This window comes from Macrosteles quadrilineatus, unplaced genomic scaffold (genome assembly GCF_028750875.1).
Source record: "Macrosteles quadrilineatus isolate MER2022 unplaced genomic scaffold, UCM_ALF_1.0 Scaffold_12__1_contigs__length_5162894, whole genome shotgun sequence".
Taxonomy (NCBI): domain Eukaryota; kingdom Metazoa; phylum Arthropoda; class Insecta; order Hemiptera; family Cicadellidae; genus Macrosteles; species Macrosteles quadrilineatus.
The window spans coordinates 3,999,104-4,014,918 of record NW_026542605.1 but is presented as its reverse complement, the minus strand read 5'-3'; the positions used below and the strand labels follow the sequence as shown (position 1 = coordinate 4,014,918).

General features: G+C 33.1%; 1 protein-coding gene across 5 annotated transcripts in view; it reads left to right on the top strand.

Annotated features, from left to right (window-relative positions):
- Positions 1–15,815, top strand: part of LOC129004904 (pericentrin-like) — an 87,371-nt gene that overhangs the window by 48,831 nt on the left and 22,725 nt on the right. For 4 of the 5 annotated variants that reach the window (XM_054433599.1, XM_054433600.1, XM_054433598.1 and 1 more), the window contains exons 17-24: positions 2,077–2,153; positions 2,576–2,717; positions 3,980–4,213; positions 6,581–6,721; positions 6,957–7,092; positions 7,488–7,615; positions 8,899–9,066; positions 15,019–15,072. In XM_054433599.1, coding sequence (XP_054289574.1) covers positions 2,077–2,153; positions 2,576–2,717; positions 3,980–4,213; positions 6,581–6,721; positions 6,957–7,092; positions 7,488–7,615; positions 8,899–9,066; positions 15,019–15,072 — 1,080 coding nt within the window. The remainder of the gene's footprint in view (positions 1–2,076; positions 2,154–2,575; positions 2,718–3,979; positions 4,214–6,580; positions 6,722–6,956; positions 7,093–7,487; positions 7,616–8,898; positions 9,067–15,018; positions 15,073–15,815) is intronic. The other variant, XM_054433603.1, reaches the window with a different exon arrangement.

Sequence of the window (15,815 nt, the reverse complement as noted above, 5' to 3'; positions counted from 1 at the left end):
GGAGGGATATGTATTGTGAATTGTGATAATACAAATTAGCTTTTAGTGGGTAACTTAACTAAGGATTATCAAGAATGATCAACATTATTTTAAAGGATACTACTTGTGTAACAGTGTTCTAATGAAGTTATTCTTTGGCTAAGTAGGTAATTAAAGTACATTTAAAATATTAGCAGTGGTATCTCTATTTGTAGGTTAAATTTTTAAATTACAAATATTAAGTAGGCCTACCAGTAGCCAATTTTCATTATTTCTTAAAAGTTAGCTTTGTTTGATTACAATTTTGTTGACTAATTTTTTTAAATATATTTGTTTACTTTTTATTTGGGTGGAAATGACAGCGTATTTTGTGATTTAAAATCAAGGAAACAAACTAATCTTCCCAATCTTCAACTAGGTATACATGAACGTAAAATGTTAAGTCCAATCTAAAATTTAGCTAGCCTTGGTCAGGGCTAGGCCTAGACTATCTGAATAAACTATTAAGTTAGGTGTTTGAGTTTTCAAATAATTTTGATTTTTATTTAGGCCTATTCCATCAACAAAAAAAATCTTTTTCTGAAATTATCTTTTACATTCTCATTTGAGAATGGTAGGCCTAGCTCTACACTCTGACTTAATACGTGTGCTGCCCTGCTGTGTTTGTAAAGATAATCATTTGCTAAAGGATAAAGGGTATATCTACTGTACCGGTACAGTTCTGCAGACAACCCTACAATTATTATCGGAAGAAACCTTAGTTCGATAGGCTAAATCATAATCTGATATAGTTTTCCCACAATATGAATATCCATTTATGTACGTTATGGAGTATGAATATTTGGTAAAACTTTGATAAGCTCATCCGACTCTACTGCGTTGATTGTTACAAACAATGTAGAAGGTTTGGGTTTTGAACTGTACTCTTATTTACCAGTACTGTTTGAATAAAAGATTTTTTTACTTGATTTGGTTAGTCTAAGTTTGGTTATCGATCAAATCGATACTTTTACTAACTGTTCGATAATCGGATGAAGTCAGATATCAAAGTTTTGCCGAATATTTTAAGCAACTGGTTTAGGGTCTTTTCAAGACTTTTTCAAGCTGTGTTGGGTGGCGGTTAGGTTGAGTTAGTCTATTTAGATTAGTTTATGATAATATCAAACAAGGTAAAATTTATAAAAAAAACCTAAAGTTGTGAAGTTGTGTCAATTTTTATATAGCCGACAAATCTATGTTATCTTTGTATATTTTAGTCTTTTACATATATTACAAAGTATAAGTTAACAAATTTTAGTGTAAAAAAAATCACCTTTAGGTCAATTTTGAAAGTATTAACTTATAAGACAAATTTACAAAGATCCATAAACTAAACTGAATTAACCTAACCTAGCCTAAACACTGCAGCACACATGTAGATTACTTAATATCCTAGTATTGTATTTTTTGAATGAATAGCACATTGGTGTGAATCAAGGCTACCCTAAATTTTGGTAAAGCTAATTAGGTAAGCTAGGTTTAGTTGTTTATTGTTTGTAGGCTGTAGTATCTCAAGTGGTAGAATTAACAAAATTTAAGTTCTTGTTACGTGAAAGAGCTCACTTCTCCAGTTTACAATGAGTTTAGGTTAAATGAGCTAGGCTAGGTTACTTGATCTTAGGTTTCAGACTACTTTCATACAGTTTACATTGCGTTACTAAACAGATTTTCACTAGTGCAAACATTTGTGATGTTGTACCGGTGCCTTTTGCTAAAATGATATTGATATCCTACTTCTAACTTTAAGGGTTACAAGCTGTGTATTAGATATACTTTTTCAATACTAACATTCACTAACATTAATGTAATCCAAAGACTTCCTTAACTCAAGTTAATTTATAATAATATGACTAACCTACACAATGTTTAGTTTGATTCTGTTGGTTGACATACTATTTATTAAGTTAAGTTAGTCAAGGAGAAGGTGAACACTTGAAGCTTGAATATGTTTAACATCAAATTAATTTTTGCAGGTTAAGTGTAATAAGTTATAATGGTTTTTTCTAAGTAATATGTACTGTAATGTACATTTTATGAATATTTGAAAACTATTTTCAGATCAATCAATCTGGAGAAATGCCTGTAGCAATGATAACCAGTGGCGACCCTAGTATAGACAAGGTCATAGAGGAGCGGTAAGTTGATAAATATTTTTGGGGCTGAACTGCTGTAGACTAGTCAATGTTTGACCTGCAATCAGAGCTATCCAAACCATGTCCCCGTATTGGCCTACCCATCTATGATGAAATGCCTACTGTAGTACACCTTCGTGTACTAAACTATACACCTTAGTCAAATCGTTGGGCGAGAAATTTTACTTTACTCATACCTAAGTTAGGAATGTGATCAAATTCTACACCTTCTAAAACTTAGTTGTTTCCAAAATATAAAAATCTGCTTCTTTACAGGAAAAAAGTTCAAGCAATCAAGCAAACTTTATCTTTGTATACTATCACATAACGAACCTTCCCAGTTGTTTGTTATGATCACTTTTTTTATACCTTTCATTTTCATGTTATCAATACTGTACTGATCATAGAAATGTTCTGCAATCCAGGGATAATCTGCGTAACCTCACACAAATGTTACGTCGCGTAGTGCAGGAGTTGGCCAACTATCTGACCACCTGCGAAGATGAACTGAACAGAAGCATCGTAGGACAACTAATCAAACTTGCCTCCCCTCACAACGGAGACCGGGTAAGCTTTTAGAAAGTAGACTTGTAGAACTTGTAGAAAGTAGACGGCTATAAACAGTGTAGAAAACCACTGAAATGCTGTCCAAATGCTAACTCACGTTTGAAAATAAAAAGTGAACAAATATACAACAAAACATTTTAAATGCAAATTCTAAGGCCATTCTTCTGTGTAGTCAACTTGAAAAGATTTTGAAACTTGGTTTGTTGTGTTTCCATGCCATAGCACTTAAGTTTTGTTCGTAACATTTTGTGTATTTTATTTGTAAAAAAATTATAGAGAGTAAAACAAAATTGTGTACGCTAAAACATAAACATTACCAAAGTTTACATGTAATATATCTTTCAAAATAATTCTTAGAAGAATACCTCGAGTACAAAAGTGGCAGATAAACTAATTATAAATAAAACAAATCAAATTTCAATACGATGGCATGGATAGAATTTGAATTATATCCAAGAAAGTGAACAACTGCAATTTCCAGGTTTGGAGGGGGTGGGGGCAAAGATCAAGGGGACAATCGGGATCTTTTAGAAAATAAACGTCTCAAGTGGTACATGTTGTTTACACCCTTTTGTGTATTTTTGTGATTCTGTCTGTTTAAACTGCAACGCTGTGCGGTCACTAAACATTTTGTGGAGACTATAACCTCAATTCTCATGAAACCTATAGGAAAATGTAAGATGTATGTCATACAATAATTTAAACAAATTTAATTTTTATTTGGCTAGATTATCTGTCACAAGACAAATATAATCAAATCAATCTTTATGTTAACAAATAATAATGCCGCATTACATATATCAAAATTATCACGTGGGCTTCTGCCTAGAGCTCAACACTGGCTGCTTAATGGTTATCTTGATAGGTACTAATTTTGCACATAAAAAAACATTTACACTTCTTAGTCCATTATAATTTAAAATTATAATATTATTCTTCTGTTTGACAAGAATGTGAGAATACATTTCAATCAGCTAAATTTAACCATATTTAATTCCTGACTCAATGGATGCCTAATTTTGATTGATGTTTTTATAGAGTCATAAGATTTTAGGTTTTTTATATGAGAAAAGATAATGAGGTTTGTGTATGGAGTACTAAATAAAAAAAAAAGGTTTATACTAAGACAGAAAGAGTATATACAGGGGTATATTTTCTCAAAAAAGGGACACACACAGCCAGTATAGGACAATATATGATACATTTCTGTAAAAGCTCATAACTGTTGTAATCCTTACATTGTCTGATTGTTTTGTCATCAGTCGCAGGTCCAGATAAGCGTGGTGGATGATACCAGTGACTCTGAACCAGAGACGCAGTCACAGCGGAAGGTTCACTTTGCCCCGAATGTGTCGCACATTGTGGCTCTGATGGACGAGAATCATCTGTTTGACACTAACGGCACTCTGGATCTCTCGGTACACTTCCACACTGAGCTGGAGCACTGCCTGGAGAGACTACGGGACGAGGCGAGTGCTCTCCTGGGTCTGTCCAATGTGAGTGTTGAAGAAATTGGTAGAATTTCAGTATTCATATGCAATTCAGAGAAAATTCAAGAAAATAAGGCCAGTAGGCTCATTTTTATATGCGGTTGGTTTCACTGGTTTTTTTTTTATAACTTAGGCTACTGTTATCATGTTTATTTCATTACAAACCATGTCAGCTTAGTAGGTAAATAAAGCAGCTAACATTGTAGATTACTATATCAGATTTCAAGCAAACTATATTTTAGTAGTTCTCATAGTCCTTGAGTCATAGGGTGTGGTAGAAAGTTTAAAGATACATGTTCAAAATCATGTTATGTGCTTTAGTAATTTTGAACTGTTACCTATTGTGTGAGACTAAATTACGCAATTTCCAACAAAATGTCAATTAAGAACATGTTTTGGTGTTAAAACAAAACACCATCGTCAGCTATACGTTTCTAAATTAAATCATCTTCAATTTCATTATAATTTGCTTATTGGATTTTAAATATTACGTGTAAATAGGTTCCTAGCTTACTACTAATAAATGTATGCTCCACTGAAATATTTTCTTACCAAAATGATATGGACACACTGCCTCAGAAGATGGAATCTGAGCTTTTTAGTGATCTTGGCAAACAGTTATAAATCCCTTACTCAAGGACTGTTTGCTAATCTTGTAACAGTGTGTTATATGTGATTCTTGTAGTGTGAACTGTGCTTGGTGCATACTATTTAGAATATTTTGTTATGTTTTGTCTATAAAGAAAATCATCCCATGCATTAAAAATATTTAAATTTTATTTGGGAAAAGACTATTGGCACAATTTATATTTTTTCAATTTAGTGCCAGATTAAATTGTTTTATTGCTAATTAGTCTTATGAAAAGTTAAGTTTTTGAAGTCCAAACACACAAAAACTGATTACACTGTTAGCGAATTTCCCTATAGGGAAGTAGCTATTACTGTAGTTGGCACGGTAAGACCTAGGCCCAGGACCAATTTTCTTTTTTGTTTTGATGTCCCCAGAGGCCAAAAATACCATTCGCTCAAATTTATTTATATATTTACTAGCAGAGTACCCATCCTTTGTACGGGGTTGGCGTATAAGCAGTATAAAATGCTTATTGCAGTTGTTATACTCGTGCTTTGTGGTTTGTAATGGGGAAGGACACGGTTTGAGAAAATTTGGATCTTTTAATTTATGGTATGTTATAGTATAACACATCTACCATAGCTATAATAATGTTCTACCACTGCACCATAAAAATAGAAAAAGTAAATTACCAAATATTCGCACAATAATATCACAAAAAATATCAATAATTTTTTTTTAAGTTGTAATACCTTGGAAAAGCTGCTAAATTGTAAGACCAAAACCGGGTAAAAATATTAAAAATATTGGTAGTTAGCTTCCGGTTGCGCATGCTCTAATGTTTGAACAAAAAATGAAAAACTAATTTTTTTCCAAAAATGTTTACAATTTTTAAATTTTTATTTTTTATTATAATAGTTATAATAGTTTAAAATGACATCTACTAAATACTACGAAATTGATATTTAAATAATAGTATTGTATTGTATGTTAATATCATCCGGATGCGCATCGGCTGCAAATATTGCCAAAAATCAAGAAAAACATAATTTTGTACAAGTTTTATTTAAAATATAATATTCTATATCAAAATATTATACAGAAAATCTACTTGTACACATTCTGATAGTAACATAACAAAAACAACAGAGGAAGTCAGAATTGATCTTCCGGTCGCGCATAGCAATACAAATTCACTCTAGCGCGGCACTTTTGGGTCATTGGCTATGTGATTCCGAAATTGAACAACAGGATGGTAATGATCCCTGTGCTCACAAACTAAAACTTATGATTCTAGTGACAGCAAACAAAAATCTTTACCTAAACTTCCAAAAAAATACCTATTGTTGTCAATTGAGGATGAACCTTAACTCTACGGTTTTGGTTGGCAATCGTTATGGTGTTTCCAATCGTGCTACAACTGCAATAGCCTCTAGTGCTTTGCACGAAAAGTTGGCATAGTCACTTTATCTGACAATTTGAAAGTACAGTAGACTCCCTCTAGTTCGGCTTCGGTTGGTTAGGCTGCTGGATGGTCCGGCCCGGTCTCATGGGGACAAGTCATATCGTCACGGGCGAATGACCTTAAACAGGATTCAACTTGAATGTTTAGTTTCCGGCCATAGAAGTAAACAATTTATGTCAGTTTAGGTGACCGGTGAATTGTTGCATGTAAAACCATGTTACATAACCTCAAAAATACACCAAAAAAATTATTTATTTTATACTAAGCTATTAATATTTTACTAAAAAATACACTGGATCAAGGTATTTCAAAATTGCTTTTACTTTTTCCATATCAGGGTAGAGAAGCATTGCCATCGACAGTTGAAGACAGACGAATGACCTCCCTGACCCGTCAACTCATTGAAGAGAAGAAGGCTAAAGAAAAAGCCTACAGAGATGTCCAGGAATTGCAAGAGCTTGTCAATAAATATGAAAAAGTAAGATTCACTAGTTAAATAGTAACAATAACTAATTAGCAAGAAAAAATTTTTCATTGTAGGTAAAGTAATCTAAAAAGAGAAATGAGTATAAATGCATTCTTTTATACCTGCCCTAACTAGTTTTTGAAAATTATAGAGTTTATTTAGTTGTTTTACCATTATGTCTGTTAATGATGACAGCGGCAAAAATAACACATATTTTCCATCAATTCATCACTATGGTTGGTTTTAGGAATTGAATGAGCTGCACAAAGAATTGACGGAGACAAAGGATCGGATGATCAAAGAGAAAGTGACAGCTGAGACGGAATTCAGTGAAAAGCAGACTGAAGAGAGGGTTCAGAACTTGTGTCATCTTCAAGAGAAAGGTGGTTATAAACTACTTCATAGTTTGGTAAAACTACTTCATAGTTTGGCATTTTGTCTACCATGCTGTTGAACACTAACATACAACTTATTAATGTAGCGTATTAGATAATTTACAACAGCCCAGTTTTATAAGCTAGTTGAAATGAAATGAAGTGAATTGTCCTTTATTGTACAATTTGGAACATTACACAATGATACATACTTATAAGCCAGTTATTCGCAGGCTTAACTGTATATAACTTTGATGTTTTCCAAAGTCAATATGAATCCTAGCTAGATTATTTAATTACAATTTAAGTTAACACCAGTGTAATTTTGACTATCATATTTCAAAGAATGTTTTATCTTGTGAATTTTTGTGACTGACGTAATGACGTTCCATAACATTTTTCAGCACGTGCCCTGTTAAGTGAGAAGGGCGAATGTCCGAGTGTGTGGCTCGGTCTCATAGAAGAGTTGTGTTCGGAGGGCGACTCTTTGTTGGAGGAGGCATGGCGGGAAAGGGACGAGTTGAAACTAGAGGTGAGACAACCTAACCCAACCTAGGCATATAGAATATATAATTTGATAAAACTTTATTTTAATCTTAATTTGTTTAATCTTACTATCAAGGTAATTGTATCATACAGTTTATGTAAACACATTTTAAGAAAAAAACAACTGTGTTGTCTTTCAACGATGAGTGAAGAATTCAGTTGCTCAGAGCCTTTTTCATGCTGTAATAGTTCCACAATGAAAATTGCAAAACACTTTCCAATGTATCCAATGTTTCCAATGTGGTGGATGGCCACCAGATGACAAGTGCTTGTACTTTTGAAGTTTATGCAAATCCATTGCACATTCTCAAATTTAGTTTTTCCCTGAAAAATGATTGCAATATTTTAATTCACTACTTATAATATTTGTAAGAAACAAAGTGTCGACGTATAGTAGAACCAATGTAGTACTTGATTTTCTCTGACAGATTTGTAATTGTTGGGTTGTTCAGCCATAGCTAAAATAATCAATGAAATTACTCAAATGCTTGTTTCCAACCAACATCTCTTTTATTCACTTCAAGACACTACTCCAATTTTTTATTATTTATAACCTACGCCTAGTTAAGGAAGGTAGTATATTTTATAAACTGGGAGAAACTTGCTTAATATTTTGTGTATCACACACATGTAAGTTTTTATTAGAACCTGTTTGCTATTATGTTTTCAAAAACAAATAGAATGTAGATACAATTCATTGCTTTTGTGGGGGTTTTTTTACATCTCTAACTAAAAGTGTTTGCTTTGAAAAATCAGTGGCCAGTTACGTACATATTACTGGTTCACCGTAAGTTATACATAGATATTACTGGTTCACCGTAAGTGTTACCTAGATATTACTGGTTCACCATTAGTGTTACATAGATATTACTGGTTCACTGTAAGTGTTACATAGATATTACTGGTTCACTGTAAGTGTTACATAGATATTACTGGCTCACCGTAAGTGTTACATAGATATTACTGGCTCACCTTATGTGTAACATAGATATTACTGGTTCACCGTAAGTGTTACATAGATATTACTGGTTCACTGTAAGTGTTACAGATAGATATTACTGGTTCACCGTAAGTGTTACATAGATATTACTGGTTCACTGTAAGTGTTACATATATATTACTGGTTCACCGTAAGTGTTAAATAGATATTACTGGTTCACCGTAAGTGTCACATAGATATTACTGGTTCACCGTAAGTGTTACAAAGATATTACTGGCTCACCGTAAGTGTTACATAGATATTACCCTATGTGTTAACAACACTCTTAGGTGGAGGCAGCGGACAAGCAGTTACGCAGTACTCGAGCTTTTCTCGAGGAGCAAGCGATGGACAGGGAGCAGGAACGAGATGAGTTTGGCAAAGAGATCTGTCGTCTCAATGAGATACTGCGAGAGAAAGATAGAGAATTTACTTCTAACCGACACATTGCCACAGAGGTAAGTTACCTGTAGCAACAATACATTGGTTTACCAACAAGACGCTAGTAGTCACTAGTTTATTAACATCCTTGTCTTGTAATATTAAAGAAAAAAACATCATTAACTTTTAGAATAACTATCGCATACATATCACTTTGAGGGAATGATATTTTCAGCCAAACATGTGGTTACCATACCAGTTTACTTTATTCAATTTAATAAAAGTTAGCAAATGCAAAAAATTTACAATACCATCCCTACATATTTTTTAATAACATTTTGTATTAATCATTTTTTTGTTGAAATATATACTTTCCCTAACTTTTACTAGAAGGCACTAATATACAAAATCCAATGCACCTTAGAACTACAAAAATACACAAGTACTGTTTTTGTTCCAATTAGGGATGTGATTCTCCATACCAATACTGACACCTGCAAAATCTGTTCTCGATGCCGATCTCATTTTTACTCCCTGTCTTTATTCCTTTTTACTAATTCTAACTGGCCAATTCTTTGTCTCTATATCATTTTAACTAATTCTAACTGGCCAATTATAATTCATACCCTTCTAAATACATTGAAAAAAATTATATCTAGGGTAGGTAAATTAAGATCTAACAAACAAATATTAAAATAAATTTCCATTAGGCTATCATATTATTAGGCTATACAGTAGACTCCCTTTTATCCAGACACCTTTTAACCGGACATCGGTTTAACCAGACTACACTCAGCGGAATTGTCATCCCTTTAACTGGACAGTTTTTATCAGCACATCGGTTTAACCGGACTTGATCGGCAGGAAGTGGGCGGTACTGAAACCACTGCTCTCGTGGGAAAGATTTGAGACCAGCGATCACGAGTATAAACACAACTCGCCTTTGGCTCGCTGGGGGCTCCGCCCCCAGGCCCCTTTTTTGGTTGGGGGTAAAAATAAATGGGCCATGGCGCAAGACCTGCAATTGAGCCGTTTGAAAAAAACGTGTTTTGTCGTTTTTACATGTCCGCCATTTTGAATTTTTTAGGAGTTCAAAATTTGAAAATGGGACTTTTGCAAATTTCTCCGATAATTTAAGATACCATACTACAATACTACCAAATTTCAAGTCTCTAGCACGTTTCTAAACAATTCAGATGAGCATACCAAAGTTGGCCACTTTCAATGTTATTCTCCATAAGAATAACATGGGGCTCGTAAAAGTGGTAAAAAATCTTCAAACTTTGACATTTAACCTAAGTTTTGGGGGTTAAGGAGTAAAGATACTAAAAAACATTAAATGAGTAAAATTTAAAGTAAATTAAGAATAATACAAATTAGTAATAATATTTGCAAAAAAGAATTATTTAAGTATGAAAAAATTGCGAAACCCGTAAACAATTTGAAAGAAATTAACAAAATTTTGAAAGTAGGGCGTTTTTTTAAGCTGAAGGAGTGTGATTTTCGGAAAACGCTGAAAAAGGTTTTGTAGAAAATTTAATTCCTGACGATGAAAATTCTTTCAAATCTTTTCTAGCTCCTACCGTTTCCGAGCTATAGCTGTTTAAAAAAAAACGTGTTTTGTCGTTTTTAGATGTCCACCATTTTGAATTTTCGGGGAGGTTAAAATTTTTAAATGTGACTTTTGCAAATTTCACTCTTAAATTAGGATCCTATACTACAATACTACCAAATTACAAGTCTCTAGCACGTTTCTAAACAATTCATATGACCATACCAAAGTCATTATATTTCAATCTTATTCTCCATAAGAATAACATGGGGCTCGTATAAATGGCAAAAAATCTTCAAATTTTGAGATTAAAATTAAGTTTTGGAGGTCAAGGAGTAAAGTTACGAAAAAACATGTAATGAGTAAAATTTAAAGTAAAGTAAGGAGCATACAAAGCAATAATAATAAAAAAAAAAAAATATTTTAGTATGAAAACATTGCGAAAACCGGTAAAAATGTAATAAAAATTTACCAAATTTTGAAAGTAGGGCGTTTTTTGAAGCTGAAGGAGTGCGATTTTAGGAAAACGCCAAAGGGGGTTATGTATAAAATTTAATTCCTGTTCCTGGATATCCTTTCAAATCTTTTCTAGCTCTTACCGTTTTCGCGCTACATCCGGTTGGGAAAAACGTGTTTTTTCGTTTTCAGAGGTCCGCCATTTTGGATTTTTGGGGGGGTTAAAATTAGAAAATGGGACTTTTGGGAATTTCACCGGTAATGTAAGATCCCATACTACAATACTACCAAGTTTCAAGTCTCTAGCACGTTTCTAAGTGGTTCAGATGAGCATACTAAAGTCGGCATTTTTCAATGTTATTCTCCATAAGAATAACATGGGGCTCGTAAAAGTGGCAAAAACCCTTCAAATTTTTAGATTAAAATTAAGTTTTGGGGGTCAAGGAGTAAAGTTACGAAAAACATGTAGTGAGTAAAATTTGAAGTGAAGTAAGGAGAATACAAAGCTATAATAATATTTGCGAAAATAAATTATTTAAGTATGAAAAAATAGCGAAAACCGGTAAAAATGTAATAAATATTTACCAAATTTTGAAATTAGGGCGTTTTTTGAAGCTGAAGGAGTACGATTTTAGGAAAACGCCTAACAGGGTTTTGTACAAAATTTAATTCCTGTTCCTGGATATACTTTCAAATATTTTCTAGCTCTTACCGTTTTCGAGCTACATCCGGTTGAAAAAAACGTGTTTTGTCGTTTTCAGAGGTGCGCCATTTTGGATTTTTGGAGGGGTTAAAATTTGAAAATGGGCCTTTTGCAAATTTCATCGCTAATTTAAGATCCCATAGTACAATACTACGCAAATTTCAAGTCTCTAGCACGTTTCTAAACGGTTCAGATGAGCGTACGAAAGTCGGTATTTTTCAATGTTATTTCCCATAAGAATAACATAGGGGGGAAATTGTTAATTTTGGGGTGGAAAGGGAAAATGCGACTTTTCGGGATTTCCCGGGGGTTTGGGCACTAGACCTACAAAACGCCGAAAATTTCAAGTCTCTAGCTCATCTAGAAGTGGTCTAGAATTAGTATACCTGATCAGTGAATGAGTGAGTTACACATCGGGCTGTATAGTTTATTAACGAGTTTTTGGGGACGTCGGTTTAACCGGAAAATCCGTTATCCGGACTGGCCTCGGTCCCGAGGAGGGAGGAGGGAGTTCACTGTATTAGTAGTAAGTGGAGGTGTGCCAACCTGACATTTGCAATCAAGCCGAGCTCGAAGTAATACCGTGATCATCTCCCACGGTCATGGAGTCGTCTTTGTCACCTTTCTGTGATCGGTGCTAAATCCTGAATATCTTCCTTGGTCATGGAAACATTATCGCCTCCTGGGGTTATGGGCGAATCCTGAAAATCTATCACGGTATTGGAAACATCATCATCTCCCTCGATCTTAGAAATACCCTGAATATAATTTGGTCACCAGATCATCGTTATCGTCTTACACGATCGCGGCAAAATCATGAACATCTCCTGCTGTTGTGTAGACATCATCATCGTCTTCCACGATTGTACAAATCATGAATTTATCCTACCACCATGTAAACATCATTGTTGTATCCAGCGGTCAAAGAAACAACATCATCGTCATTTTCAATCGTGGCAAAAGCATGAATTTTGGATTGTGCAATTTTTGCAGGCGTGTTGGGTATTGTGATCAGTATCGATTCTTGACGATCAAATCCCGAGACTGATACCAATGCCCAAGAATCGTTGGTGTATATAATTGGTATTGAGAATCATCACATCCCTAGTTCTAGTTATTCCCATGTCTTGGTTGACTAGACCTCTCCCCTTTCAAAACCCTCCACAGTTCCTTTGCCTCCATCACCAACCATCTTATTCCTCTCTTTACCACATTCTTCTTCACCTCATGCCATCCTTCCTTTCCACTTTCAGTAGATAGGCTCCTTATTTTTTAGAAGAGTAGATAACTTCAAAATGACTTTTATAATAAACTTCACCCGCTTCACTCAACTTGTATTTAGAAGTTTAACTAACATTGCACAGTATCACATTATTTTTTTTTTGCAAAATTGGAAATGCTACTAATATTATTGTCATAGTCAAAGCTAATGGTAGCCTTGTAAAGCTCTGTTAACCCTTACTAAATAAACCAATACGTATCTAATGTAAATGAGGGAAAGGTAATGGTACAAATGTGTGGCGAGTCACTACTGAAACTAGTGATTTTTAATAAAATCCTTTTAAAAATTATCATATATACTTTTTTAAGTTCATTTAGTCTTAGAAAAAGATTTACTGCCGTTAAAGTAAAAAAAAAAAAATTTTTTACATACTTTTTGGAGTTTTTTAAGTTTTTTGGCGGGGAAAAATGGGGTTTTTTAAATCTCTTATAACTATTTAACTACTGAACCAATTTTATTGTTCGATATCTTATTTTAAAGAGCAAAGAAAGCACATACTTTCTGTGCATACTCAAGTTATTTTCTCAATTAGTTTATAAGTTATGGCTTCAAAAATAAGTTTTAGAAAAATATATAGGTTACAAATTTTTATACATTTTTTTCACGTACTTTTATTTACCCAATTACAATATCCATGCACAGAAAGTTGATTTATAGTATAAACAATGTGTGGTAAAAATTTCATTCATATAGCTGTAATAGTTAAAAAGTTATAAAAACTTATATATAAAAAAAACTAAATTTTAAAGTCGCGGAAAACAGCGGTTGAAGTTTATACTAGGCCTAGTTGATGCCCCAAAAGAGGTGTGCACGCTTCACTTCAAATATTTTTTTCACAGTGATAAAAATATATATTATACCAAATGTTATGTTTTTCTGAAACCTTACAATCCATAGAACAAGATAAAAAAATAATAAAAAAATAAAGTTTTTTACAAAATTGGTAGTTTTTCAGTAGCGACTCCCCTTATTGAAAACAATGGTGGATGGTATAGTAGTAGGTATGCCATGATTTAAAATTAATTGACATCTTAATATCAAAATGAACTCTTGATTCTTTATTTGAAATTATGTTTATAAATAATGCTTGAATAGTACTCATGACTTGGGTCGTTCTTATAAACTAACGGATGAAAATCTTTTTTATTAAGAAATATGACCCAAATATCCGTAGGCCTATAACTTTTACTTGGTTCCCTAAATTTTGTGCCAAATTAACCACTGTCAAAGCATGAGTATATAATCTAGCATAATATTTTGACATTGAACAGTGAAAATTTATTGAAGCCTTGTTAAGACGATTATTGCTGGCATTGTCTACTATTGTTTTGTAGAGCATAAGTTTATTTTTTTCTATTCAGATTTTTTACATGCCATTATCCCTCTAATCACTCCAATAAACTGTGATATAAAAATGCAAATTCCTGCAATGATCGTTAAAACAACAATCTCCATCACCAACAAATGACTTTAGTAAAAGAAATAGTACCTTATTATTATATGTATTGTTTACCATGTATTTAAAATGAGGTGATATATGTTTTCCTACTTTTGTGTTCTTTTTATTGTTTTTTATACCAACACAATTTTAGTATGACTTCAAATATAGAGTAAAAATAAGTTTTTACAACATTTCTTTTATTTAAATTATGAAGATGTTTGTAAAACATTAATGTGATGTATAAGAAGTCTCTATAGAAATGGGTAGAACTCAGCTATTTTACTTGGGAAAAGTAGATACACAATGAAAGCACATTTTCATTTTACACATCACTGATATTTTGTCTTAGTTTGAAAAGTGAATCCACTCTCTGGAAAAGTACTAGGATCTATGTCCTGTGGCCTTTTATTGTGTATCTAAAGGTCCTCGCCCAGTAATTTAGCCTGGTAAGCTAGCTGAACTCTGCCCCTTTCCGTAAATTGCTCAAATGGCGTTTGGCTCTCCCTTGAAATGTATTGCACTGTCAAAGTATTACCGCTGGTAATGGTGGTTGGTTTGGTTTGGTTCACTGGCACTATCTGTTTTCGCACTCTAGTGTACGAAGGAGCAACCTCCACTTATGCCTGCTACTGCGGATCATTGCCCACGAGTGAGTTTACTGCATGCTACACTTAGCGCTTTTCACTTTCAAATTCGCTTTTACACTTGCTTTGTTACTTGCAATATAACATTTTATTAATGCTATGAAATGCTTTAAAACTCATTTTGAAAACCTTTTGGTTTTCATAAAACTTGTTACTTATTTTTGCAGATTTTTTAAAAGACTTTGCTCCATCATCTTTAGTTTACTGTCACCGTCCTTAGCAGATTTACTATTTCAAGTTATACCTTAACATAAAGACAACAAATTGGTGGCTATTTTTTTTTAAGATGAATGTCAAATATATATTATTATTTCTGATAAAATTATGAAAAGTAGACTTTATTAGATAAGTGTATTCTAGTTGTCTTTGAGGGAAAATGGTTTTGGAATGGGATCTAGGCCTGGATTTTTTAATGGCCATGTTTTAAATGGGATAGAAGGTTTGCTTTTGTATCGACTATTTATTATGTAATAAAATATGCCAATATCTTCTTTTGTCAAAGTCACTAATTATTGTTAATTTGTTTAACTTGGGTGTATATTTTAATCTTAAGACAACATAAATGTTTTAACTTTTAACATTGTGTTAATTTAATATTGTGATATTTAGAATTTTTCTGGTAATTTTCTAAAAACATCTATGACTATAATATGTCTATTTTCACATGAATATAAATAGAATGTAGCTTAAGCCTCTTAAGCCCAGTGAAGTTGGGCATGATTTAAATTGTAAAGAGTAACCAATTACA